Source organism: Trachemys scripta, chromosome 19 (assembly GCF_013100865.1).
Source record: "Trachemys scripta elegans isolate TJP31775 chromosome 19, CAS_Tse_1.0, whole genome shotgun sequence".
In the NCBI taxonomy this organism is placed as follows: Eukaryota; Metazoa; Chordata; order Testudines; family Emydidae; genus Trachemys; species Trachemys scripta.
Genome location: NC_048316.1, coordinates 12,946,655 through 12,973,746, shown reverse-complemented (window position 1 = coordinate 12,973,746; position 27,092 = coordinate 12,946,655). Strand labels below are relative to the sequence as shown.

The window sequence follows — 27,092 nt, the reverse complement described above, 5'->3', positions numbered from 1 at the left end:
ATGTAATCAACACAGGTCTAAGAGTTAGTCAAATCCCATTTATCCTGAAAGACTAAATGGTATTCACCCAAATCATTTAACTCCACCACTAAGCACTTAGAATTTCTGCTAAGCATCAATCAAACTCATTACAAATTGCAAACTAATTCAATCACAATCAAATGCCCCAACTTCTTCCTAGCCTGAACAGGGCTGTGTTGATTCATTTATTTTGATCTTTTTGCACGTATGTAATAGTACCTTCCAGGCTGATGATCTCAAAGCACTTTATAATCATTATTCACCCACCCCTCACACGGACAGCCATGAAGTAGGCAAAGATCCTCACACCATTTTACAAATGCTCAGGTAAAACAAAAATATGCAAAACAGGCAGATGCCATGGAAGTAGCATATGTTTTACCCATTGCACTCATGAGAGATCCTGTATTGACTCTAATATAAGTGGCCCCGTCATATATGTCAGTCCTCATGTGTAATGTGTATAAATACACCTCTACCTCGATATAACGCTGTCCTCGGGAGCCAAAAAATCTTACCGCGTTATAGGTGAAACCGAGTTATATCGAACTTGCTTTGATCCACCGGAGTGTGCAGCCCCGCCACCCCGGAGCACTGCTTTACCGCATTATATCCGAATTCATGTTATATCGGGTCGTGTTATATCTGGGTAGAGGTGTATATAGGGTACTCTCCCTATATATGGAATATATATCCTACTGCTTCTTTCCACAAGGGAGAGGCACAGAAGGCCCACCCCTAAATTGAATACGGTCACTTGCTCAGTAGAGGCAGTGGGTGATGGTGACTTTTGTCAGTGAGAAGGCAAAGCTGATGCACAAAGGTGAACTCAGAGCCATTCACAGCAACACATAAAGATCATGCAGATGTCTGATTCAAGTGAGGGAAACAAAATCCACCCTGAGGAGTTGCCACTGGTCAAAGGCAGAGCTGGGAATGTAACGCAGTCACCCTACATTCCAGTGCTCTGCTCCAACCAGTAGACACCACTCCATCTGTATAGCCTAATTCTTATTTCTGCCAATAGCACATGAACCAGAATAGTCTTAGTGTTTGGGCAAGATGTTGTATTTGAATAGCAGTTATAGTATTGCAATAAGCACTCTACAGTGTGGCGCCAATGGCGGTCGTGTCTCTGACCGGCTACCCAGGAGCTTGAAGGCATTTTGGTGCGCCGTCACATTCCAGACTTGCACTGAGGTTGTGGGGAAGATGCTGCCCATCGCGGGGGGACCGGTGGTAATTTGTGACCGGACGTCGGCGAACGGCAAAAGCAGAAACAGGCGGCATCTCATAAGAAACAGTGTAGACACTGTTCATCACTCCAGCCTCTTGGTGGGTCCATTTTTTCATTAGTTGCTCAAAAAGGCCATAGTTGGTGGGTGGTTCTGGAACAAATAATGATGAAATGTCATAGTAATAGAAACAAATTCATGGCCACTAGGGTTTCCATAACACAGGGCACATGGGTTAATTCAGAACTTTGTGACAATAGCGAGGACAGAATTCAGACCCTCTTCCTCCACGACCAGAGACCTTTACTCCTCAAGTGGAAGGAGAAGCACTGCAAGCTGTTGACAGTGGAGGAGCTATGACACACAGGCGAGCAGTTCCGAGTCCATCCAGTCGAGAACAGTGGTATATAGGCACACCCTCTGGTGCATAGAAAAGTTAGTAGAATTACATTTAATGTTTTAGTTCACAATTTTTCCTGAATAACTGAACCAAATTACTAGAATACGGGTAAAATTTTCTAAAGCACCTAAATGACTTAGGAGCCAAAGTGACTTAGACACTTGACGAGACTTACACTTCTAAGGCCCAGATCCTCAAAGGTATTTAGCCACTTAATTCCCATTCCTACATCAAAATGGGACTTAAGTTCCTAAGTCACTTAGGGACTTTTGTAAATTTTGCCCTGAAACCACAAGTGTATTAAGCAGATGCCCATTCAACCATAAGCATTTAAACTCAGAATGAAGCTTGGGGTACTTCAACCTCCAAATTCAGAAGTTCCCGGCTTTAACCACTAGACAGGACATAAATGACTTTGTGCTTATGCAATGGGAAACTAACAGAGAGTCTACCCTGTCTGTTCATAACACTTCGCACTCAGTCTGAGGCACTTTTAATCTTCAAAGAATTTTACAACCAATCGGTCAAATTCTTCTAGCAGTTATACCAGCATTATTATCATTGGGAGTTGCGCATGGGAGGAAAGTTTGGTCCATTAACTAAACTTCACTCCTCTCCTCTGTGGTGGAGAAGCATTATTAATTATGATTATTTATATTTTATAGATGGAAAAGCTAAGGCGCAGAGTGGGGAAGTGACTGGCTTAAGGGATACAGCAAGCCATTTGGAGACGAAAGGTTAGAATTTAGAGGTCTCTGGTTCCTGAAGCGTGAATGCTGACCACTAGACCAGACTGCTTCTCTGCCTGTGAGCAACTACCAGGATAACACTCAAAAGTACCGAAAATGGGGAAATCTGATTTCTCCGGGAGCCAGGCTAGCTTTTGTCCATTCCATCTGCGGAGCGGAGGCAACACAGGATTGTAGCCATGTCTGTTGTAATGATCATCGTACTGAGTTACTAAATTGCGGTTGCTCGGTTCTTCATGTTGCGTAAACAGATGCTGCTTTGGCAGGCCCTGTAAAGAGAGGTGCACGAAACCATATTGCTTGTACGGGCAGAGCATTTAAAAGGTGCTGGAGACTATTAGGTCAGATTGCGCCCCAGGTGATCTGGCAAATATGGGTCAGAACCCAATCCCCAACCAACCCCTGCTTTTGCGCTTGCAAAACAGGTACATATTTCGCAGCTTTGCACACACACACACACACACACACACACACACACACACAGAGTCAGGCATTTGCAGGTGCAGTGAGGTATGCAATTGAAAAACTATGTTACTAAAGTATTGTGAGGCATTAAAACACACATACAGTACAGGTATCTGGAGGAAATAATCAAGGTGTCTGGGGATGAGGGCATTTTGCAGGAAGAGACGTAGAGGGTGGTGTTTGGGGAGAACTCTAACATTCTGGAGGATCTGGGCCCCATTGGGTGCAAATTCCTTTCCTGTTACATGGGGGTGCATTGGTGAGAAGAGGGACAAGGAGCCTCTTCCATGTTCACATCTGTGTTGCAGCAGTGCAGGGTCCGCTCCAGGCACCCTGCTGGGGGATGCCTTTCCTTAGGAAACATGTCCAATTCCCCCAGGGCCAGCTCCAAGTTTTTTGCTGTCCCAAGCAAAAAAAAATGTCCCGTGCCATCCCGGCCCCACCCCAACTCCGCCCCTTCCCCACCCGATTCCAACCCCTTTCCCAAATTCCTGGCCCCGCCTTCTCCCCTGGGCACGCCGTATTTCCCCTCCTACCCCTCCCTCCCATCCCAGGCAAGCGGCGACGGGCTCGGGGGAGCAGGTGGCAGTGGAGCAGAGGTGAGCTGGGGGGGGGGAGCGGTTCCTCTGACCCCCCTCCCAGGGTTACTTCCTGCAGCCCTCCCCGCATCCCCCACCGCCGCAGCTCACCTCGGCTCAGGGCCGGCTCCTGGCTTTTTGTGCCCCACGGGGAAAAAAAAAAGGAGCCGGAGTGCCGCCCCTTGTTACGTGCCGCCCCAAGCACATGCTTGGAGTGCTGGTGCCTAGAGCCGTCTCTGTATTCCCCCTGCACACATGTAGAGGTTAACAACAGGAACTGGGGGGAGCTGCAAGAAGCCTTGTGGGATTTGTATTCTCCCTCTTCTGCAAGCCGTCCTGCCCTGAAGCAGCATGCGGGATGGCTCTGGGGGCCTTAACTTGCCCACTAGCATTCTGTACCTTCCCCGGATACATACACACACACACACACACACACATTTGGGCAGGATTTTAATCTTAAATTTAATACATGCCTGTTTTGAATGCTGACATTTACAATCTTAACTCAGAGGTCTTGTCTCCATGGCCATGTAGTGCACGGCAAGCCGGGGGTAAATCTAGAGCCCTCCAGGCTGCAGTTTCAAACCGCAGTAGATCAAAGCGTACTACGGAACTTTTAACACATGGTAGCAAAGTCCATATGGCCATTCAGCTCCCAGTAGGCTGGTGCACTGTAGATTCACATTCCAGCTTGCCGGGTACTAAATCTCTGAATAGTCAAGCCCTGAGACCCCTATTTTTTTACTTACATCAAGTTTCTTCATAATGGTTCTCCTCACTGTTTGATCTATTCTGTGGTCAGGGAAGCGAATAAAGTCAGTCCCATAGATGCTGTTGCTGGGTTTCCCAGTGTCTTTTATAAACTAAAAGAGATCCAAAAGGAGACACTCGCTATGTAGCGATTATTCACACTGAAACAACTGGGAGAGATTTTCAAAGGCTCAACGTGCAATTAGGTGTCTTTTGTACAGGGACCACTCACTGTAAGCAAACACGCTCTGCTTACAGTACTGCAGGTAAAAACCATTCTGCTTCATTCAACTATCTACAAACAGAATGGGGGAAAACACACACGAACTAAACAGGAACACGGCTCCAACCCATAGTACTCTGGTAACCCAGTTAATCCCTTAATGACCACTTTACTAGAGTGTCAAACTCCCATTGAGTTGGGTGACTCCCATGTGCCCTCGACAATGTCCCCCTTCGGCCTTCTGAAGATCAACGGAACAAATGAATTAAAATGAACAGATCTGGCAGATTTGCCCAGGGGCTCTCATTACAAAGGACCCCAAAGCCCCGACGCTAATGACTTCCTGGCTGCACTTGGGAGACACTTTTTGCTTGCAAAGGCCTACTCTGAAGACCTTGGCTCAGATGTTGCAATCAACCAGTAAAACCGGCCATTGTAAAAAGCCTGGGATGGTTCTTATGTGTAGACATTACAAGCTCACCAATGGCTCATTGCCACACTTTTTCACCTAGTGTAGGCTTAGCTACTGGAAGGAAAGGATCAACTTTTATTTTGATCAACTTTCATTTTGATCCTTGGTCCATCTACCACCCAGTGCAGGATTGTTCCCTACAGTATATCTTCTGGGATTTTGTCCAGTCTAGTTTTTAAAATCTCAAGTGGTGGGACCTCTTCCACTTCCCTTGGGAGATTATTTCATGGTCTAATACATCTCACTATCAGGAAGTGTTTCCTGATCTGCAACCTACATTTTCCCTTTTTCATTTCCTCCTATTTTATACCGCCAGGCAACACCCTAAATAATTCCTCTCCCTATATAATGTCTACACCCTTCAAATATCTCTTCCCATTGTGATCCCATCAGATCTCATAAGATAAGTGGTGTCAGGCTGAGTGCGAGTTTTGCTGCGATTCCAGGAAATAGTGGGGGGCTACCAGAAGGAGTTTGAGTGATTTTAAAAGGAGGCAGTTCTCTCTGAATTAATACTGAACCAACATCCAGAACAACTGTGGTCATTCCAGTCCCCATGGCACTTTTTATAAGGAGATCAGGCTGCTACTTGGAGCAGTTTGTTGAGGGAGAAGGGTAATCAGGTCTTTGTTGAACAGCGTTGTTGTGTGCTATTAAACAGCTGCGTGTTCCCACTCTGAGGTGGCTGCAGTTTAGTGGTGGGTATATATTCTTTGTATGTATTACAGTGGTGTGTTGGGACCACAGCCAAGATTAGGATCCCATTTTGCTATGTCCTCTACAAGCATAGAGTAAAGATAGTCCTGGTCTCAAAGAGCTTACAATGTAGGCTCTCTCTATATATATAATTTGTTCCATTTGTAAATTAATTTGACATAAATTGATATAAAAAGTGCCACTTAAATATAAGATCATTTCTACAGACCATATGTGTGGAAAGAGAGAGGCTGACTGTGAAGAACATAAACGATGCTAGTATGCTAAAGTAAAAGATCTAAAGTTTAAAAAAAAAAGGGTCTGAGGCAGTAAAACTTGAACGTGTTTATTTTCTTTATTTAAAATAGGGTATTGCTTCACCCCCAGGAAGAACATGTCTGACGTGTCATTATGAAATAAGCTGTTTTCCTTATCAAAGAAAAGAGATTGCAGGGGTTGGCTGCCTCGCTGTGAGAAACAGAGGTATGCTAAAGCAGAATTCAATAAAAATGAATAATACAAATAATGAAATGAACATCATAAGGCATCTTTTACCCAATGACCGCATGGCACTTGACAGATTTTAGTAGCTGGTTACAAAGTGTATGTGCTAATACAGGGTTGTCTGCACCCACCACTGAAATACAGCTGCAGCTGGCTGGGATGCCTTTATACACAACCCAATAACAGTGCAGGACAAAGAGACAAAGAATCTCCTATCCACCTGAAAGCACTGGGGATGGGGAATCAGAGGTAGACAGAACTTAATTACACAACTGGAAGTGAACCAGAAAACTGGAGTGAACATACCTGGTCTTGGGAGAAGTGCCATGGGATCTTTAATGGCCCAAGGTTGTCAGGGCCACAACTTTATGTGTTGTCTGTAAGAACCTCTCCATCTACATCACATCCATCATGCTTAGGCATTGATTTAGTAGTGGCTCAGTGGGAAGAGTACTCCCTCCTGACTAGAAATGGAAGCAGGCCAGTGAACTTTGTGGTCAAGGCACCCAAGGTTCTGCCTTTGTTCCTCTTTTGAGACGGGCCTGGATCCAAACTTCCCTAAGTCTGGTGGCTGATCATCTCCAGAGCATCAGGTCTGACCCTCTCTGTTCCCATTCTCCCTTTTCTTTTATCCCTTCTTACCCTTTTCCTCTCTTCCAACCAGTTTCCAATGAGCACTTTCGTGGAATACTCTGGTTTTATTTTCCAGCTGGGAAGGTACCATTCCTGCACATCCCTCTGAGACGTAAGCATGCTTCTTTAGTCTCAGCAGTACCCTTTCCCGTCCACTCCTGTAGTATCAATGGTTCCTCTGCCTTTCCCCTTCTGGGAGGTGAATGGTGGTTCTGTGTTCATGCAGCAGAGATCAGGCAGAACGGGATCTATGCTTCTCTCTGGTTGTGTGCAGGGCAAACTAGTTAATGTGTGGAACTCCCCTGCCTTGGAATCTCCATTGTTTGCTGTCTCCATGGTGATCGTCAATGGATGCAAACACTCTCTAAGCAACAGCGGATTCTACTCCTAAGAGAGAGAGGCTCCTGCCGCATTGAAGATAAATGGAGTTTTGTTTCTCACTTCAATGGGAGCAGGATTGGATCTTTACACTGCATAATGTAATTTAAAAACAAAGTAGCCCAACAGTGCTGTACATTACAAAGACGGAGTACGAAGGACATAATTACTGGAGTTGAGATTTGGACAGGGAAATGGGACTAGCTTTAAGGAATGCTTATAGAATTTAGTAGGGATACAGCAATAAGATTACTACAGAAATTAAGCAGGTTTTTGTAGAAATTACTCTAAACCTAAACCTAAAAAAAAAAAAATCAAACATGTTATCCTTTCTACAGAGTTTATTTAACCATCTGATAGAATTTGATAGCAGGGATATAATTAACTACATTTTATAGGACGGTTCCCAGAAAGGTTGTGATTTCCTAATAGAGTCTTTTCCATAAGGGGGAACATCGTTTACTCATAGAAGTGAAAGAGAAAACAGTGCAGGCAAATCATCAAGTGTGTTTCACTGTAGGGGAAGATTTTAGTTCCCTAATAGAATATGAGATTAAACTGATACAACACTGGATCTTATTGAAAAGTGGTGGAGCATTGTTAAATGGAAGCGCAGAAGCATCTCTGATGTTTCTGTAGAGGGATGTAGCAAAGATGTTTACTTCACGGCACCATGATTTTGGTGGGCACATTAGATGGACAACAGTGATCTTTTTTCATGTTTCATTCTATTTACAGGTGTGGCACACTGGGCAAAATAAAAAGAGGTAATCATAAAATGTTTGGCTAATCTTTGTGTAATGCAGTATAAGTAATATTCTGCACTGAGATGAAAAATATTCCATGGTCCATAATGAACCCTTAAATTTGCAGAAGACAAAAGACCAAGGGTTTCACTACTGCAGCTGCATGTAAGTTGGATGCTGGTACCGCTCTCCAAAAGTACTGCAGTGCATAGACTTTGCATCATAATGTTGTGATGTAGGTGGCATGTACTTTTACTTACACACATAAGCACACACGCACCATATCTCTCCATGGAAGGATTAACAGTCAGGCCATAATTGAATCAAATGGGTCAAACCAGAAAATCAATTACAAATCTTCTTTAATATTTACTGATATTTATAAAGACAATAGCTTGCAGCATGATGCAAAGAAATCATTTAAAATATGTAAGTGTGTAATCAACATTCCACCCAGTAACAGAAGGGACTTCAAACAAGCCTGTGAACTTCATCACCAACGGAAACCATGTCATGGCAGCTCATCATGTGATATAAGATACTGTTCCTATAGATCTCTTCCCAGACTTTGGGGGCATATATGAAGATCAGAGGAAATATAAGACCCAATATTTGAGAAGATTGTTTTTATAAGCTTCTGAGAAAGTTTACAATGTTGTCCAGTCCCTTTTTTCCAGCGGGAAATGACAACCTGCCATTATCAAACAGGCTTATGATTCCATGGAATCCATTCTCAATGTGGTACCAGGTCACTGGCACACCGCCGTCCTCTAATCGCTTCTTGTATAACAGGGCGTCATCCCTTAGCACGTCATGCTCACAAGTCAAGATGAACGACTCAGGGAGCTGGTGAACAACAGCATCTTCAGCGAGAAGTGGGGAAAAGGCTGGCTCACAAAAATTTCTAACTGCCTCATAAACTTCATTTGAGCATTCGATGGGCACCTTTGGTTTGTACCCTCTGACCTTAAATTCCTTAGGGATATTGTCTGCACTTAGCCATTTTCTAAACTTCAATTTTACATCTACAGGCATATGGGAACCTTCCAGGACATCTTCCAAAAATGACGCGTCCCCCTTGAGGTACTGCAGAACATAAAATGCCGAACGTTCCCTGAACAAGATGGGGACTGCACAGTTTTGCTGATATGAGGGCAAATTGAAGTCTATTGCCTGGAGGCCTGGATAGATCAAGACCTGAGCATGCACCTTTGGAAGGTCTGGTCTACTCACTAGTGTTTGGCAAACAGCAGCAGCAAGATTGCCCCCAGCACTGTCCCCACTAATGATAATACAGGCAGGATCCACTCCATAGTCTTCTGCAGTCTTCAAAAAGTGTGTGGTAGCAGTGAGACAGTCCTCGTACTGTGCTGGGTACGTGTGCTCTGGCGCCAGACGATACCTAATATATCAACGAGTTAGTGATTATAAAAATGGAAAAAAATCATTATTATTTGTTGGACGTTTATTTGCTACAAACTCCTCCACTTTCAGCCCTCCTGTTGTTGTGCAGCCATGGACACCGATATTACCTCATAAACATGCACCCGCCCTCCAAACGATCATTCCTATATTTGCAGATCACAGATAAACTATGACCAGCAGGGCCAAATGCTGAGGATTGTCTTCTGGTTAAGGAATTAGACTGAAACTCAGGAGAGCCGCGTTTGATTCCCAGCTGTGCCACGGACTCCTTGAGGGACGTTGGCTTAGTCATTTAATCTCTTTTTTTAAACCTCCGTTTCCCATCCGTACAATGGGGATTAATTATACTTGTTTTGTCTGTGTTATCTATTTAGATTGTGAGGTCTTTGGGATGGGGACAGTCTCTTACTGTCTTTGTATTGGGATCAGCATCATGCGACCCCAGTTTTGGTTGACGCCTATAATCATAATACTTAGCTCTTATAAGTGCTACTGTTATACAACAACAATATTTTTTACTGTTGGTGCTATGGAAATACAAATATTTCTTGTTTATTTCTTATTCAGGCAAAATTCCCATTTACCTCAAGGTCTCAATGGGAGTTTGCGGACTTAAGATGAAGATTTGGCTCAATATCTGACAACTTTATGCTAACTGCTGGGTGCAAGATAGATTTGCTTTTTATTAAAATGGTTTGATAACTTCTTTCCAGTTTTTTTCTTCCCCATCAGATGGAAAAAGGTGCTCATATACAGCAATCTTATTCTGGGTCTGTTCTGTTGAGCTCAGCACAAAAGCAGTGAAAAGCTGCAAAATCATAAAGTCAACTTGAGCATCTTGCTGAACCGCCTGGATTCTTGAAAATATAGTCCTCTGAGAAGGGGGGCGCCCTAGAACAGTGCAGCTAGTGGCTATCACAATACAGAGTAACTAGTTCCTAGATCAGTGTTTCCCAAACTTGGGATGCCACTTGTGTAGGGAAAGCCCCTGGCGGGCCGGGCCGATTTGTTTACCTGCCGCGTCCACAGGTCCAGCTGATCGCGGCTCCCACTGGCCGTGGTTCGCTGTTCTTGGCCAATGGGAGCTGCCGGAAGCGGCGGCCAGTATGTCCCTCGGTCTGCGTCGCTTCCAACAGCTCCCATTGGCCTGGAGCAGCAAACCACGGCCAGTGGGAGCCGCGATTGGCCGGACCTGCGGCTGGGGCAGGTAAACAAATGGGCCCAGCCCACCAGGGGCTTTCCCTAAACAAGTGGCATCCCAAGTTTGAGAAACACTGTCCTAGATAATAGAAGTGAACCAGGCTCACTTACTCAACAGACACGACCACCGATTCACTTTCTCTGGCGATGTAGCGGCATACGGGTTCATAGGAATCTGGAAAACAAATGTTTTCATTGGTGCCTTGATAGCGCTCTAAGGAGTAGCAACTCTATACCCTGTTAGCTCTCTGATGCATTTAAGGGAAATGACAATTCTCTCCTTTCCCCCATCTAAGTCCTGCTCTTCCCCACCCTTTAAGCACTACCCCGGCTTCATTTCTCACTGTCCCCTTTGCTCATCATGATATCACACCTCTTTCCAAGCTGCCCCACTGTCTGGAACAGCCATGTAATGTTCACCAAGTCTTCTCTTCTTGCAGCCAACATCTGCCAGAGTATGTGTGTATTTGTTGGTGAAGAGTCAAACCTCAAACCTTCTCCCAAATCTCAGGCCCAAACCAACTTCCCTTTGATGTTTGTAAAAACGGAGTGACTTTTTATCTTTATCCAGCATATTTTTTTCTGTTAAATATCTTACCAATGCTTCCAAACATCCAGCCTCCTCCATGAAAGTAGATGACCCCTCTCCTCCGGCCAGCAGAAGGCGTTCTAGGCTGGTAAATCCTCACTGGCACCTTCCCAAACTGCAGGTCCTTGATGAAGAGCTTTGGGTCCTCCCCTAATTTCTTTCCCCGTCGCATATAGCGGGTGAAGCGAAGTTGACTGCACAGACCCAGCTTCTCCAAAATCTTCCCCTGTTTAGCGTGAAAGAGACCAGGGATTCGCATAAAGAAACTCCATTCTCCTCAATAGGCATACGCTGTGCTCTCTTTGGAGAAACTAAGGCAGGATCAAAAGTCTGGAGCTCATACAGGAAAAAAATAATGAGTGTAGAGTTCCAGGCACTAGCACAATACGGATAAATAAAATAAAAATAACAACAGCAGCAGCACCACAGAGAAATGAAGTGCAGGCAATGTCTATGCAGCCATCTCCACACACTGCGTTATCATTGGTCCTCTGCCTTTACTGGAGAGTTTGGTCTCCTTAGGTTATTCAGTCCTTAGTTATTCTGCTAAGAGTGTCACCAAGGGAGCAGATAAGTAACAACTGTAGCGGTGGTTTTCTTGATATGGACACTCATCCACAAGGACTGAGAGAAGAGGTCAACAACCAGAATTCAGGCAACAATGATTTTTCATTATACCAGCAATTACAAGCAAAGGATTCTACCATGTACCCCATTACCAATCACCTGGTCCGCCCTTAAACAAAAAAGCAGGCTGAAAATCAAGCTGGCCCACAGAGTAATTTGCCATCCAAATGGTAGGTAAAAATAAGGAATGGATTCTAGTCTCTGTAACCAGTGTAGGAAATTAATGTTCCCAATGTAACAACCCTCACTGCACACTCACTCACTCACTCACTTACAGGCTGTAAAAGAGATGGTCTATCCCCCATCCAAATCCATAGCCATGCTGAAATCACTTTAGAAATCTGACACAACTGATTGGCCCTACTGATCTGCACGCACGTTGTCAGTAATGTCTAGTCAGATGTCAGTCGGGCTTTTTCCTCCTCGTGGTTCAGTTTCTAGTTGATAACAGCAATAAAGTAATGCACATAGTTACTGTGACAGACTGTTTCCCAATGTTCACCACTTTTACAAGACCATGATAAATTTTGTACAAAATATGCCTTGTGAGGTATCATTTGAAAACTCATAATCTGCTGAACCTTATTGTCCTGATAAAATATGTGAATCAACATTGTATGTAAAGTTATAAGATTCTACTTTATAACATTGCTGTAACTTGCTCCAAGTTTAGAACAGCAGGCACAAACCAGTTCCTCAGAAACAAAAGACAAAGCAACATCAGGTGTCAACAAAGTCAAGTGGACCATCACCTAGCTAAGCAGCCATTCTTTGGCAGAAAGAAGGGCATGTGCGAGAATTTTACCTATTGACAATGGAACAACTGGGGGTTCCCATGTAAACAGACTGGCTGTCACCTGAACTCCAGCTGAAGATAATCCTCAAAGAGGGGAGAATGGCATAAGAAGAGACAACACACACAACACAAATTACCTCTCCTCTCTCTCCTCCATTCCTCTCTGCTCACAGCAGTAACAATGCCTGAAGAAACACTGAAGTGTGGGAGGAGTACTTGTCTGGAGGCTTCGAGCCAGTAAAGATTGTATAGAGCATATGGTGAGAAAAAACTTTTCTTTAACTCCATTTAGCTTGCTAACTTAGGTATTAGTTTATGGCTTATCTTTTTATTTTCTTTGTAACCAGTTCTGACTTTTATGCCTCATTACTGGTAATTACTTAAAATCTATCTTTCTGTAGTTAATAAATTTGTTTTATTGTTTTTTAGCTAAAGCAGTATGGTAGGATTGAAGTGTTTGGGAACCTCCACATGAGATAACAGGGCTGGTGCATATCATTTTCCACAGATGAAATGACGGACTTTCTATGAGCTTGTATTGTCCAGGGGGGTGCTGGGCAGTACAAGATGCACATTTCTGGGGGACAAGGCTGGGGCTGAGGATTTGCTGGTGTCACCTGGTGTCACTCCACAATACAATTCATGATTGGCTGGCCAGAGCATTCATGAAATTCACCTGGAAGTAATTTATATGCTAGACACTGTGTGGGAGCAGAACCACCAGTCATGGGTGGTGGGTGGAGCCTCCTTTCAGAGAGGCTAGCCTCTGGCTCCACCCCTTCTGCCCGTGCCCCCACCATGGCTGAAGCCACAAGCCCCGCCCCCCTGCAGCCATAGCCACAAGCCTCCCCCCACCCAGAGAAGCCCAGAGCAGTCCTCCTCCATCCAGAGGAGTCCTGGGCTGACCAGAGGAGCCCCAGGCTGGCCAAAGCCCCGAGCCCCCACCTCACCTGCCCAGAGATGCCCCGAGACCCCCCCACACACACACACACACCTGGAGAAGCCCCAGGGCAGGCCTCCCCTTCCCAGACCCCAAGCCGCCCTGGGGAAAAGCGTCTCTTCCTGAGGTTTTTGATATGCTCCATGCAGGTTCTGGGGCGGCTGGGGAGGCGATATTTGCTACTCAGCTTCCTGGGTTCCTCAGCAATCTCTCTGAAGTCCGAAGAGATTACTGATGAACCCGGGAAGCTGCATACCACATACCGCCTCCTCAGCCACTCCGGAAGGAACCTTCCTGGGGCATGATATAGCAAAAACTTTGCTGCCAAACTCCGCAAGAGCCTCCCCTGGCCTATTATACCCACCCCCCCGACACCAATAGTTGTTTCTTTCACAGCAAAGCAGTGTAAACGACACCCAAATTGGAGCACTGAGGGGACACAGTTGTTCAGCCATCCAGATTATACGATGGGGAATGTCACAGTTACATTAATAAAGAATGAGGAGAACATGAAACTCTCTGGGTTTGTGTACCCTTAGTAATGAGGCATGTTGTGTAAGTTATTTATTGTTTCTTATTTGCATCATGCCCAAAAAATTTTCTAGTCAGCTCACAGACCAGCGCTCACAATCTAGAATTGAAACATGACATAATGAGCGAACAAACAGGAAGTGGAGGACAGTTGGAATGGATGAAGTGAAGTAGTTTGGGCACCCTTAATGACCAACCAACTGCTCCAAAGGCGAGTACAGTCAATGAGAGTCTTCCACGGACTTTGGATTGGGCTCCAAGTTTGTTTGCTTTTGTAAATTCCATTTTAATCATTTCACTTCCTGCGGGCTTCGCAAGCTTTAAGGCTTTAAGAGGGACTTAGATGAGGCAAGAGTGGTGGTTTGGTGGATACGTTTGGAATGGGAATCAAAGAGACCTGGAGATGTGTGGGTGAGAAGCAGACAAAGGAGATGTCCAGTTCTGGATGCCACACTAGAGGAAGGTTGTGGATAAATAGGGGAGTAAAGAGGAGAGCAATAGAAATGATGTAAGGGTTAAAAAATCTGACCTATGAAGAAAAGTATATTTAATCTTGAGAAAAGAAGACTGACGGGGGGCCTGATAACAGTCTTCAGATATGTTAAGGGCTGTTATAAAGAAGAGGGTGATCAATTATTCTCCAAATCTACTGAAGGTAGGACAAGAAGTAATGGGCTTAATCTGCAGCAAAGGAGATTGTTTGGTTCTCTGGCCAAACCAAGAAATCAAATAAAAATCATTGTGGGTTGCCCCAAAACAAAAAAGTTTTTTTTTTTTTTTAAATTGTCTGTTTTGGGTCCAACAAAATATTTTGTTTCAGTGCTGAGTTTTTTTAAATCCTGTTTAAAAAAAACAAATTTAGGCAAATTTGGATGCAAAAGTCATTTTGAAATGAAAATATCGAGACGGTTTGTTTTGAAAATGTTGAAATGTGGTATTTTGACTTTTTCAGTTTAATTTATTTGGCCAAAACTATTCCACAAATTTGTCACAGATTCGCGAACATGATTCAAAATGGCATTATTCAGCAAATACCATATTTGTCTGAAATTTTTTTGACTAGCTCTAGTTATGGGTAGAGTGATGGTATGAGCAAAGAAGTTAAAGGAGATCAGTCAGGAGAGGTATTGATGGAAAGAATTGAAAGCAAGGGAAGAAAAAAACCTTGAATTTGCTACATAAAGGCATGAGGAATTAGCAGAGCCCTAATGCACTGTTTACAAGAATCAACAAGGGGTATAAGATGTAAGGGAAAATACCCTGAATGAATGTGACTGTGAGCCCAGTTCACTGGGTGATTGTCTAATCTAGACCCAATGGGACTTTGTACCACAGATAATGTTAGCAGTGGGCAGTTATATCAGTGCAATTGTCCTTGAGCCTGGCAAGGTGACTTCTTCTGGGAGCGAGAGTGACATTAGCAGGCTAATGACACCAGAACAGTTTAATATTCAGTAACGTTAAGCTCTCAATATGAGACTCATGGTTATGGTCCAAATGTGCTATATGGTATTGTTGACTCAAAACCATAACATATTATTTGGAATTTTATTGAAGCCATAACCCATTAAATTTGTTTCTTCCAAAAAAATGTAACATGTCATGGTTTACTCCCTCTATGCCACTCTCAGACCCTATCATACATCTCAGGCACTTCAGAGCAATCATCTTCTGTCCTGTCCTCTTTTTTCCTTTTCTTCTGATGCAAACTGCCTCACTTGATAACACCTGGGTATTTGTCACTTGCCTCTTGAGTCAGAAGATTATTAGCTCAGAATTTGGGCTCATTTCCTCTACTAACACCGCAGTGTGTTAATTGAAATCAGAATTAGTTTAATAGGCAGCAGGTTTAAAACAAACAAAAAGTATGTCTCCACACAATGCCCAGGCAACCTGTGGAACTCATTGTCACAGGATGTTGTGAAGGCCAAAAGTATAACTGGATTAAAAAAAGTATTAGATAAGTTCATGGAGGAGAGGTCCATCAATGGCTGTCTTTTTCTGGACTATCCTCTGTTGGTGAAAGAGACAAGTTAGTCAGCTTACACAGAGCTCTTCTTCAGGTCTGGGCAAAGAGCTGTGTGTAATCTCGCAAGCTTGTCTCTTTCACCAACAGAAGTTGGTCCAATAAAAGATATAACCTCACCCAGCTTGTCTTTCTAATATCCTGGGGATAACACAGCTACAAAACTGCAAACTGCATGACTATCTCTCAGTAAAGTACTTACCTATGAAAGGCATTTTATTAAACTGGTAATGAATTTGCTTGTAAATAAATATGTTCCCTACACTTGACACTGAAGATAACCAAACTAAGCAGACTCTGTAGAGTAGTGATTTAAGTTCTGTAAGGCTCTGGTAACTTTAAAGAAGCTAATACTCATGGTTTTGATTATATATAAACACTGGGTGACTTGATTTGTACAGTTGTATTTTCTAGATACCAAAACAATTGAAATAAAGCAACTGCAAACAATGTTGTTGCCTCAGTATATGCATTGTTTTTTTAAATTATTCCCAGTTTAAAAATGTTCTAAACCCAGTCACTTATATTGCAGCATGTAAAGCCGACTTATTATAAAGCAGCCAATGTATGGTTAATAAGAGAGACAGAGAACTGGATTTTCTGGTTTGGGAAGCTGGAAAATCCAGGACCCGGTTGTTAAAAATTCAAAACGACTCATTACATTCTTGTTGTGAACTGTAAGCACGCATTGTGTTACAGAATTCCACCCTATTTGGGCTATTACAACTGTAGATATTCCCAGCTGAGAAACAAGTATGTCTTTGTTTTGTTTTGCTTTTATTTTTAAATAATCTGAAGAGTTTATTTGTGGGGTGCATTTTACCCCTCTCCACACGACTGGCCAGCTAATAGAGGGGGCAGAGCCAGGGCTCTGGTTCCCACCTGTCCCCTTTGGTGAGCCACATGCCCTTGGGAGAGTAGGGCTGGAAGTGACCCTGCACTCCCCAGAATGCTGGGGCTGCACTTCTGCCTGGCCCTGCGGCAGGCTCTGCATGTGGTGTGGAGCAAGGAAAGGTTCCTCACCGTGTGGTGTTGCCAAACGTCATGATTGTATCATGACTCTCACAACACAAGGTGTTTTGCTCAGCGCCCCTGCTCCTGAGATTCTGTGATTTCATGAGAATCTCAGCCTTTATTCAAAAACAAAGTTTCTAGCCCTCATGGTTGCAGAGAGAGTTGTAAACATGACCCGAGTGCAGCCTTAAAGGGTCTGGAACTGGGGGAGGGAATAAAAGCAGCCCAACATTTATTATCTTTTTTAAAAAAGGAAAAACTCATGATTTTTAGGGCCTGATTCATGATTTTTGAATCCTTTGGGGTGCACCCCACTAGGTACCACCTTACGAGCCAAGCAGAATCTGTCTGTACATGCACTACAAAGGTAAAGAGTCTAGATTTAGAGACTGCTTCCCAAGTACAGCCAAAAAGCATAAAAGTAGCATCCTACCTTCACCACAAGTAAATGCATCTGGCAGGATTCCTATTTCCGGCATTTGCATTATGCTTAGAGTGACATTTAAACACTCACCTAAGCACCCCACCTGTCAGAATTGGTAAACTCACCAGAACCGCTGTGCCAATCAAAATACTATGAACGATTCGGAGCCTTACAGGCTGGTCCACTCCAAGAGGGATTTCTGAGTTGGAGAGATCAAAATAAATTGTCCCCACGACTAACAATATGAAAGCAGCAACGAAAACTGCCAGTACTAACACCAGCAGTGCATAAACAAACTCCATTTCATGCAACGAGGCCGGACCTAGCCAGGAATCTGACTTTCGCTTGACTCCTGCGTTCTTTGATTTGTTACTTCCTGTTTCTGGAGCACCTCTGCCTGTAATCAGGCTGCACTAGGATGAATTTTCCCCTTCTCAGTTACAGGTCATGCAAAGGCCTCTCGGTTAGTTAGCAAATGCTGCGGAGTCCTCAAGGTCTGGAACTGTAATATGTCAATGATTCTCACAGCTGTGCATATGCCAGCAGCTCTGCCAATGAGGTGTTAGACACTCCAAAATACTGTACAAGCTGCCAGCTATTCATACACTGAGACTGCATTTAACCTTGCAGTGGGAAGGAGAAAGGGTGTGAACCATGGTAATCTATGTCTATATTTCAGTCTCATGTCTCCATGATGGTATATGAGACTGTTCGTAGGTGATATTTATCTAGGACTGTGTAAAGAACCTGAAGTTCAAGTTTGTGGTATGCAGATACATTTACCAGTAGAGAGAGAAAAGGCTGTACTGTATATTGCATGTGATCTGCATCCATAATTTATTCATCTCAGAGTGCACTGGGATTATGCCATTATTTAAAAAAAAAATCAGAATGGGACCTTTAGAAAGGCATTAGCTAAACAACAAGCCACTTTTACCGAAAAAAGAGAGAAAGCAATCCCATTTTAAAGTTTGAGTTCAGATAAGCATCCCAAATTTTAGACATGCAGCAGATAATAGGAACTCTGAACATTTTGAAGGTGCTTACATCATGCCTGCATTTGCGGTAGCTCTCAGCCGTGCAATCCAGTGTTCCGACTCTCATGGTTCTATCACAAGCATCTCATGATTGGGGACGGGGGCATTCTTAAAGGCCCAGCTCTGGGAATGATGGAATTACATCAGTATCTCAGCTTCCATTTTAAAAAAAGTAAATTTCTAACCCTTGTGGTTGCAGAGAGAAGATTGAAAATGTGACCCCCAAGGGCTCAGAAGCCAGAAAGCAAAGAAAATGTACCTGACTTTTATTTTTGTAACATGTCATGATTTGTAATGATTTTTGGAGGCCCGATTCATCATTTTTGGCGTGGGATTGGCCACTCTGCATGTCCCTGCACTTTCCCCAAATATTCACTGGCAAGGATAATCTTGCCACCAGTAATAGGATATATATGGAGATATACCTATCTCATAGAAATGGAAGGAACCCTGAAAGGTCATCAAGTCTAGCCCCCTGCCTTCACTAGCAGGACCAAGTACTGATTTTGCCCCAGTTCCCTAAGTGGCCCCCTCAAGAATTGAACTCACAACCCTGGGTATAGCAGGCCAATGCTCAAATGGGGTGCAATCAGATGCAAAGATGAGGGAGCAGTCTGTTTGACTCCCCACTCAAAGCCCAAGACACAGAACTGTTGAAAGAACCCCACATTAATTCCAAAGGCTATTGCATTGTTTTATATCACTGGTGTTTGGAAATTGGTTCTGAAAGGCCAGCAATCGTGGTTTACATTTTCTAATGTCATGTGGTTAATCAGTTAGCGTACCCAACCCCTTTGCACTGGATGAAGTATGGTAGGTATAAGGCCCTCTCGGCAGGAAACCTTGATTCAATTCCCCATTCTGCCTGATGAGGAGAAAGGATTTGAACAGGAACCTCTCCTGTCTCAGGTGAGTGCTTTAAGATATTCTAAGGGTTGGTTCCAGTGGTTAGGATTCTCACTTGGGAGGTAAGAGACCCCTGTTCAAATCCCTTCTTCCCCAACAGGTAGAGGGGATAATTGAACTACGATATCCCAGGAGAGCACTCTAACCACTGGGCTAGAGGTTATGAGGGATTCTGTAGATAATCTTAGGTACCCAAATCATTCTCATAAGAAACAGTTTAGGCCCCAAACTGCCTACCTCCAGGAGAGGTGTTCCCAGCTGTGGATTGCAAGCAAAGATAGGTGCCTCCCTGCAGCCTGGACTTAAGCACCTAACTGTGCGAGAAGGGGGCTTAGGACACATCCTTCTTGTCAACATCTCCCATTGGCTGGCTTAGGCAGCTACTCGCCTCGTATGCTGGCTTTTGTGGCTCCTGTTCTGAGGTGCCTATCTGTTCCCATTCATTGTCCAGAGAGCCTGGGTGCCAAATTCAAACCGTGTGGATCACAGTGAGGTTCCAGTGATTTTCCAGGCACCTAAATGTTAGGTGATGCGATGCTGCCCCATTGCAACACCTAACTCCCTTTGCGGTTCTGGGCCTTCATCTCCTCCTGCCTTGATTATTGCATCGCTATTCTCTAAAGCGTCCTCCAATCCCAGTCCTCCAGCCCACTGCCTGTACAGAATGCTCTTTTCACATAACTACTGTAGTATCATGTTATGCTCTGGCAGCTTTGGATAGAGCAGTGTTTCTCAAAACTGGGGTCGCCGCTTGTGTAGGGAAAGCCCCTGGCAGGCCAGGCCGGTTTGTTTACCTGCCCTGTCTGCAGGCCCGGCTGATCGCGGCTCCCACTGGCCGCGGTTCGCCACTGCAGGCCAATGGGAGTGGCTGGAAGCGGCGGCCAGTATGTCCCTTGGCCCACGCTGCTTCCAGCAGCCCTCGTTGGCCCGGAACAGTGAACCGCGGCCAGTGGGAGCCGTGATTGGCCGGACCTGTGGACGGGGCAGGTAAACAAACCGGACCGGCCCGCCAGGGGCTTTCCCTACACAAGCGGCGCCCCCAGTTCGAGAAACACTGGGATAGGGTGACACGCTAGGTCTGTGTCTGACTTTAATTACCACCATAGTACCCTGTTATTTCATATTTATTTCATGGCATCATAATAATGGTAACTTTTCAGAGTTAGAGCCTGATTTTGCAAGTTCCCACTGAAGTCAAGGGGGCCTTGTGCATAGAACAACTTGCGGCATCAAGGACATTATTCTTTCTTTGTTCATATGCTTTCATACCGTTATGAAGTTACTACAAATAATGATCTTCTACATGGCAATATCTTACTAGTTCCTATGGAAATGTAATCATAGCCAGCATTCCGGACAGAGAAAAATATTTTTGATCAAATCAGTCTTTTTTTTTTTTTTATAACAGCAAAATATTCAGCTTTATTTAAAATGCTCACCGTGCAAATGCATTTGATTACAAGGTCATTTACTTGCTTTAGTAAAACATTGTCACAGACAATGCTGTAATTTTGGCTTCAGTATATTAAGTCCAGTATTAATTTACTGAGCCATAATAGAAAAGCTCCCTGACATTTTAAGGTAGAAGTGGATGCAAAAAAAAAGGTCCAATTTAAGAGTCTAATTAGGCCTCCAACCAGAACCAAGGTATGGAAGAGAAAAGGGGACATAGCAGTATGAATAAGTGAAACGTTCTGAACGTCCAGAGAGCAAATCCTTTATTTGGCAATACTGTGTCATAGCACATAGAACTGTGATGGTTATGAGAGAGAAAGAAAAGCAGCCCTCTTGCCTAAAAGAACCTGTTGAGATGCAGGACTGGAGGCTTACTGTCTTACGGGAGTTATTACCCTTTTCTGATGCAAGAGGCTCGTCAAAGTAGCCCTCAGGATGTTCCAGATGGGAGCAGAAACTGATGATGGAGTCTGGTATTTTATTTAATGTCATCTTGCTTATTTGCAAGGAATGTACAAAGGGGGGAACCGAAAGCAAAAGGAGTGCTTCTTTTCAGCCAGCACCCTGACCTAGGCCCTCTCTCTAGGGTCCTGGGCCATGCTGTGCTTACAGGCTTCTACTCAGATTTTTTCCAGTTGTCTCTGTCAGCCAGTTCCTCAAAGGTACCTTAGGTGCCTATCTCCTACTGAAATCATTGGGAACTACAAGCCTAAATACCTTTGAGACTCTGGGCCTGTGTGTCGGTCGTCTCTCACAGATACACCCAGCCCCACCTGGTTACAATACACACTGGAATCCCTCTGCCCCCTTTGCCCTCGGGTCTCTAGTTTTCAAACAGACTCTATGAGACCTTGCTTTAGGTGTGGTCCCTTACCTGTCTCACAACTCTCTTAAGTAGAGGGCATGTTCATACATGAGTTTTTAATGAGATTTTAACTCAACCCATAACAAGGTTTAACCCAGCTCATAACAAAAACCCTTTCCCAGCATCCCTTTCTGGGAGCTGTCCCTTTAAATTTGGCAGAGACAAGCTGCCATAGCCCTAAAGTGGCAGTTTTGCAAATGGCTGCTGCCTGCTTCATTTCCCCTTTTTCCAGCTGGTAAGTATTGTTGTTCATTTCTATTATGTTTTAATTTGGTTTTCCTGTTTGTTTGGCTTCTTTCTCCCTAAAGATACAATTAATTCTTGTAAACACATAAATATACACCCAGGACCTGCTCCAGGCATATGAGTTGGTACTAGCAGTGCCCCTGAGAGATGTGAAAACAGAATGTGGCCCTATAGTCTGATTTAATAATTACAGGTGTTAATATACTAATAAAACCTCTGTGCAAGAGAACCAGTGCATAGCTTTACTCTAGTACTTATCTGAAATAATGTAGCTTTCAGATAAAGGTACCATTTGCAGTGTCCATCATGTCATCTGAAGAAAAAGGTAGTTTTATTATGTTGTCTACTTTTAATATGTAGTTTTCAGGCTAAAAACTGCTGCACTGACCTTACTGTAATATAAATCTGCTGCACTTACATTGTAAGAGTCATGGTACAAATGTTTTTTCTGGCTGTTTGGTTCAAAGGTTATGTGCTGGCTGTGCTAGGCAGGCAAACAGCCAAGTGTGGTGTTGCTGGTCAGCTGTTCTGAACAGCAGCAGATGTGAGAATGGGAAACCTAAATGCCTGCTAACAAAGCATCAGCTGAAAATACCCCATCGTATTCTGATACCAAACGTAGCTGATGTTTGTTTTTCTCGAGGAATTAATTATGTGACTCTCCCATTTCTAGGAGAGGGAGGAGGAGACCCTTTGTGGCTTTCTTCCTGTTCCCCAGGGGCAGGGGGAGTAAAGAGAGAGAAATGACCCAGGGACTTTTTGATGCCAACTTGCAGAGTATACAGGAGGTGCATAGGATTTTCCAAGGATCACATGGGTCAGATATATGCATAATAATTCACTAAAGGGTGGCACATGAGGTATCTACCAAGAAACAGTAGCCCACTGGTCAACATAATCGCTGCAAAATGTATGTTCAGACAATATTTCAGGAGTTATGTGTCTATCCTGAAAATGTTGTTCTTAAGGCGGGTAACCAGGAAGTGACATTCTCAGACAGTTTCCTTTCAGGCAGGGGGTAACAGATGCTTATTTCCCATCTGGTCCTTGTGTATTGTGTGCCTCATAATGTATACTTATTTGCATTTGATTTGATTTTCTATGTCACCATCTGTTTCCAATACTTCTACCTGCTCTGACTTGAATCTCTCTACTTTGTTAAATCAACTTGTACTTGTCTGCACTATAAACGTACCTAGGAGCTGTGTGTGAAGCAGAACAATGACCTGAGGTGAAACTGGTTAGCTGGGGTGTCCTGCTTCTTTGGAAGCAGTAAATCGATGAATACTGTGAGTGTCCAACGGACCGGGGCTGGGCACTCCAGGCAGATGCTTGGAGGACTTGGGGGTTGGAGCGTGCCTATTGCTGACTGATTGTAGAGAGAACAGGGCCTGTATAGGCCTAGAGGGGAATGCTTATATTGGCTGTGGCTCGTGGCTAAGGTTGCCAAGTGTCTGGTTTTTGACCAGAATGCCCAGTCGAAAAGAGACCCTGGCAGCTCCGGGCAGCACTGCTGACCAGGCCATTAAAAATCCGATCAGCAGTGCTGCACAGCTAAGGCAGGCTAGTCCTACCTGTCCTGGCACCACGCTGCACCCCAGAAGTGGCCAGCAGGTCTGGATCCTAGGCAGGGGGTCCACCTCCTGCACCCCAGCCCCTTGCCTCAACCCACAACCCCCTCCTGCAATCTGAATCCCTCAGTTCCACCCCCCAGCCTGGAGCCCCCTCCTGCACCCCTCACCCCAGCACCACCCCAAAGCCTGCACCCCCAGCTGGAGCCCTCACCCCCTCCTCCACCCCAACTCCCTTCCCCAGCTCGGAGCCCCCTTCTGCACCCTGAACCCCTCATTTCTGTCCCCACCCTGGAGCCTGCACCCCCAGTTAGAGCCCTCACCCCCTCCCAAGCCCCTGCCCCAGCCCAGTGAAAGTGAGTGAGGGTGGGAGAAAGCGAGCCATCGAGGGAGGAGGAATGTAGTGAGTGGGGGTGGGGCCTCAGGGAAGGGGCAGGGCTAGGGTGGAGTCCTGGCAGGAACAGAGCAGGCTTCTCTACACTACGGGCAGGTAGTAGGGAGGCATCTCACAGCCCTGGGTACCTCCACAAGAGCCTCTTGCGGGGCCTCTTGGAGTGAAATTAGAACCTTTCAGAGCCTTCCTGCAGAGAGTTTGGCTATTGTTCATGTCATAAGTATCTGAGGGTCCTTCCATCCCCAAAGTCACAAAGACCCTAGTGGGCCTCCCCTACAAGGAGCTGAGCAGGATTTTCAGACGATGGTTGGGTGTGCTTTTCTATGTATTCTTGTAATGCGGAGGCTGCTTTACTGCATGCTTCTACATGCATTTTTGCATTGATGAGCCCTGTTTATTGCATAATTCTATATACTCTCCTAATACTAATTCTATAGACTTTTGCAGTCGTGAGGCTGGGATTTTATGAGTTCAGCACGTTTGAGGCTAACTTTCTGTGCGTGTCTTTTGCCATGTTGAGGACTAGAATTTACATGTTCTGATATGTATTTTTGTAAATCTGAAATTGCAGTAAAACATTCACCTATATGATAGGTGTGGCACAGAAACCCCTTGGCAAAGGTCCCCTGTTCTTCGCAAACAGTCTTTGTCTCAAACCTAGCAAACCTGTCTCACTATACCAAACACATGTCTTGCAGGGTATTTATATATAAAGGGTAACATGTAAGGTATCTACAGAAAGCTCATAACTTATCAAGACTCATAAGCATTGTGAAACATGTGTACGGGCAATATTTAAAGAATAACGTAACTAAGTTGAAAATCTGCTTTAAGGTCTTGGATGTAAAAATTTGCCATTAAGGGGTAATATGTCTCAGTGATGGCCCGTTCAAACAGGAGGGAGTGGTCACCCCTATCCAATTAGCCAATGATGTAATGTAAAGCACAGTTGTCTAGTCTTGCTCAATCCCAAGACTGTCAATGGAAAACCAGTAGGGACAACTGCAAACAATTGAAACTACTTGGAGGTAAAAAAAGAAACATTTCAAGAGGCAGGGGATCGCCCTGTGTATGAATAAAGACAAAAGACTTTTTTGGTATCATACAGAATGGGTAGAGGCACTCTAGATTCATTCACTGAGGAAACTTTTTGTGGAGTGGGGATGTCTCCATGAAAGCTTGGATCCTGGTTCCTGTAAAGCCAGCCAGCTCTGACTTTGGAGGAAAAACCTAGTTGATTAGACAGGGAAGGCAACTGTTAACAAGTGTAGGCCCTAGTTCACAGTTCTATGGTTTTGTTTTGTCTTGTAATCATTTGTTTCCACCACTCTTTCTTGTTCCAAGTTGAATCTGTATTATTTCTTAAAGAAACCTATGTTTGTTCTATTAAAAGTTGCTCATAAGTGCTGTGTGGTTTACAGGAGCAGTGGTTTAAGGTAAAACTAGTAAACTGGGCGTCAAGGCGCCTTCTCCACTCTGAAATTTAGGGTACAGATGTGGGGGCCTGCATGAAAACTTCTAAACTTAACTACCAGCTTAGATCTGGTCCGCTGCCACCACTCCCAATGGGCTAACTCCCTTCCCTGGGTAGCCTTGAGAGACTCTTCCACCAACTTCCTAGTGAACACTGATCCAAAACCCCTTGGATCTTAAAACAAGGAGGAATTAATCACCCCCTCCCCCCGCACCTTTCCTTTCCCCCCCACCAATTCCTGGTGAGTCCAGATCAATCCCCTTGGATTTTAGAACAAGGAAAAATCAGATTCTTAAAAAGAAGGCTTTTAATTAAAGAAAAAGGTAAAAATTATCTCTGTAAAATCGGGATGGAAAATAACTTTACAGGGTAATCAAACTTAAAGAGCCCAGAGGAACCCCCTCTAGCCTTAGGTTCAAAGTTACAGCAAACAGAGGTAGACACCCTAGCAAAAGGTACATTTACAAGTTGAGAAAACAAAGATAAAACTAACACGCCTTGCCTGGCTGCACTTACAAGTTTGAAAATTGAGAGACTTGTTCAAAAAGATTTGGAGAGCATGGATTGATGTCTGGTCCATCTTAGTTCCAAGAGCGAACTTCCCCCAAAACAAAGAGCACAAACAAAAGCCTTCCCCCCACCAAGATTTGAAAGTATCTTGTCCCCTTATTGGTCCTTTGGGTCAGGTGTCAGCCAGGTTACCTGAGCTTCTTAACCCTTTACAGGTAAAAGGATTTTGAAGTCTCTGGCCAGGAGGGATTTTATTGTACAGGAGGGCTGTTACCCTTTCCTTTATAGTTATGACACTGGGGTACACTGGTCCTTTCGGGCAGCGGATCTGGGACTTCTGTGCATAGCTAGTGTAAGGGGCTGGATATCACAGGGGAATGATTCAAGGAGACTTGGAGACAGAGGTGCACCTACTGTGAACCTACAAGGCTGGCATAGCCCAAAGGGGAGTGCTTGAGTGGCTGAAAGGCTGATGGTGTTAGGGTGCTGACACCCAGTCACCAAAGGTAAGGCTACCTCTCACTAGAGGCAAGGATTCACAGCCCTGGGCACCCCGAGAACCATCACAATAGGTATCACACAGCAGTGGTGGAGCGACCAAAAAGTGGCTCTTATTCAAAGTGCATTTATTTATGGTACTGCTTTGCATTGTGTGTTTCTTTTTTTATTGTACTCCTGAAAGCATTGTTTAATTAGTTATTAAAATTGCTAATAATTTAAAAGGATAAAATAAATCATTACTCCAGTCTGGGAGTCAAAACTGAACAAAAGACAAATGTACAATACTCTGTATTCTCATAGAATGTGAACCCAATAAGCCTTAAAAGTAGACCTGTTTATTTTGTCCCTTCCCCTTTCCCACTCCCAATTAAAACACAAGAGCAGAATCAAAACCACAAACCCCTAATCCTGTCATAGTAATCTTTGATCCAGACTTCCGGAAACTTGGTATAAATATAGACTTTAAAATATATACAAACATTTAAAAACAGTATCAGAGGGGTAGCCGTGTTAGTCTGGATCTGTAAAAAACAACAGAGGGTCCTGTGGCACCTTTAAGACTAACAGAAGTATTGGGAGCATAAGCTTTCGTGGGTAAGAACTTCTTGCATCTGAAGAAGTGAGGTTCTTACCCATGAAAGCTTATGCTCCCAATACTTCTGTTAGTCTTAAAGGTGCCACAGGACCCTCTGTTGCATTTAAAAACAGTTT

At 44.2% G+C, this 27,092-nt stretch overlaps 2 protein-coding genes across 2 annotated transcripts; both read right to left on the bottom strand.

The window, feature by feature from the left end:
* Positions 1 to 622: 622 nt before the first annotated feature.
* C19H1orf158 (chromosome 19 C1orf158 homolog) lies at positions 623 to 7,385 on the bottom strand. Its single transcript, XM_034753644.1, is given in 4 exon segments — positions 623 to 1,409; positions 2,497 to 2,674; positions 4,198 to 4,311; positions 6,736 to 7,385. Coding segments are annotated over 4 exon segments (687 nt in total). The 5' UTR covers positions 6,847 to 7,385; the 3' UTR covers positions 623 to 1,125.
* An 810-nt stretch (positions 7,386 to 8,195) lies between these two features.
* Positions 8,196 to 17,967, bottom strand: LOC117868049 (arylacetamide deacetylase-like 4). Its single transcript, XM_034753643.1, has 4 exons — positions 17,548 to 17,967; positions 11,074 to 11,290; positions 10,587 to 10,650; positions 8,196 to 9,252 (listed from the first exon to the last, which is right to left on the bottom strand). Exons 1-4 carry the CDS (start codon positions 17,722 to 17,724, stop codon positions 8,478 to 8,480), a joined length of 1,233 nt encoding a protein of 410 aa, XP_034609534.1. The 5' UTR covers positions 17,725 to 17,967; the 3' UTR covers positions 8,196 to 8,477.
* Positions 17,968 to 27,092: the final 9,125 nt, after the last annotated feature.

Coding starts and splice junctions, on each gene's coding strand:
- LOC117868049 (XM_034753643.1), bottom strand. CDS start 17,724: ATGGAGTTTGTTTATGCACTGCTGGTGTTAGTACTGGCAGTTTTCGTT. Junction 10,651..11,073: donor CTGGATGTTTGGAAGCATTG/GTAAGATATTTA, acceptor TTTGTTTTCCAG/ATTCCTATGAACCCGTATGC. Junction 9,253..10,586: donor TCGGTGGTCGTGTCTGTTGA/GTAAGTGAGCCT, acceptor TTGATATATTAG/GTATCGTCTGGCGCCAGAGC.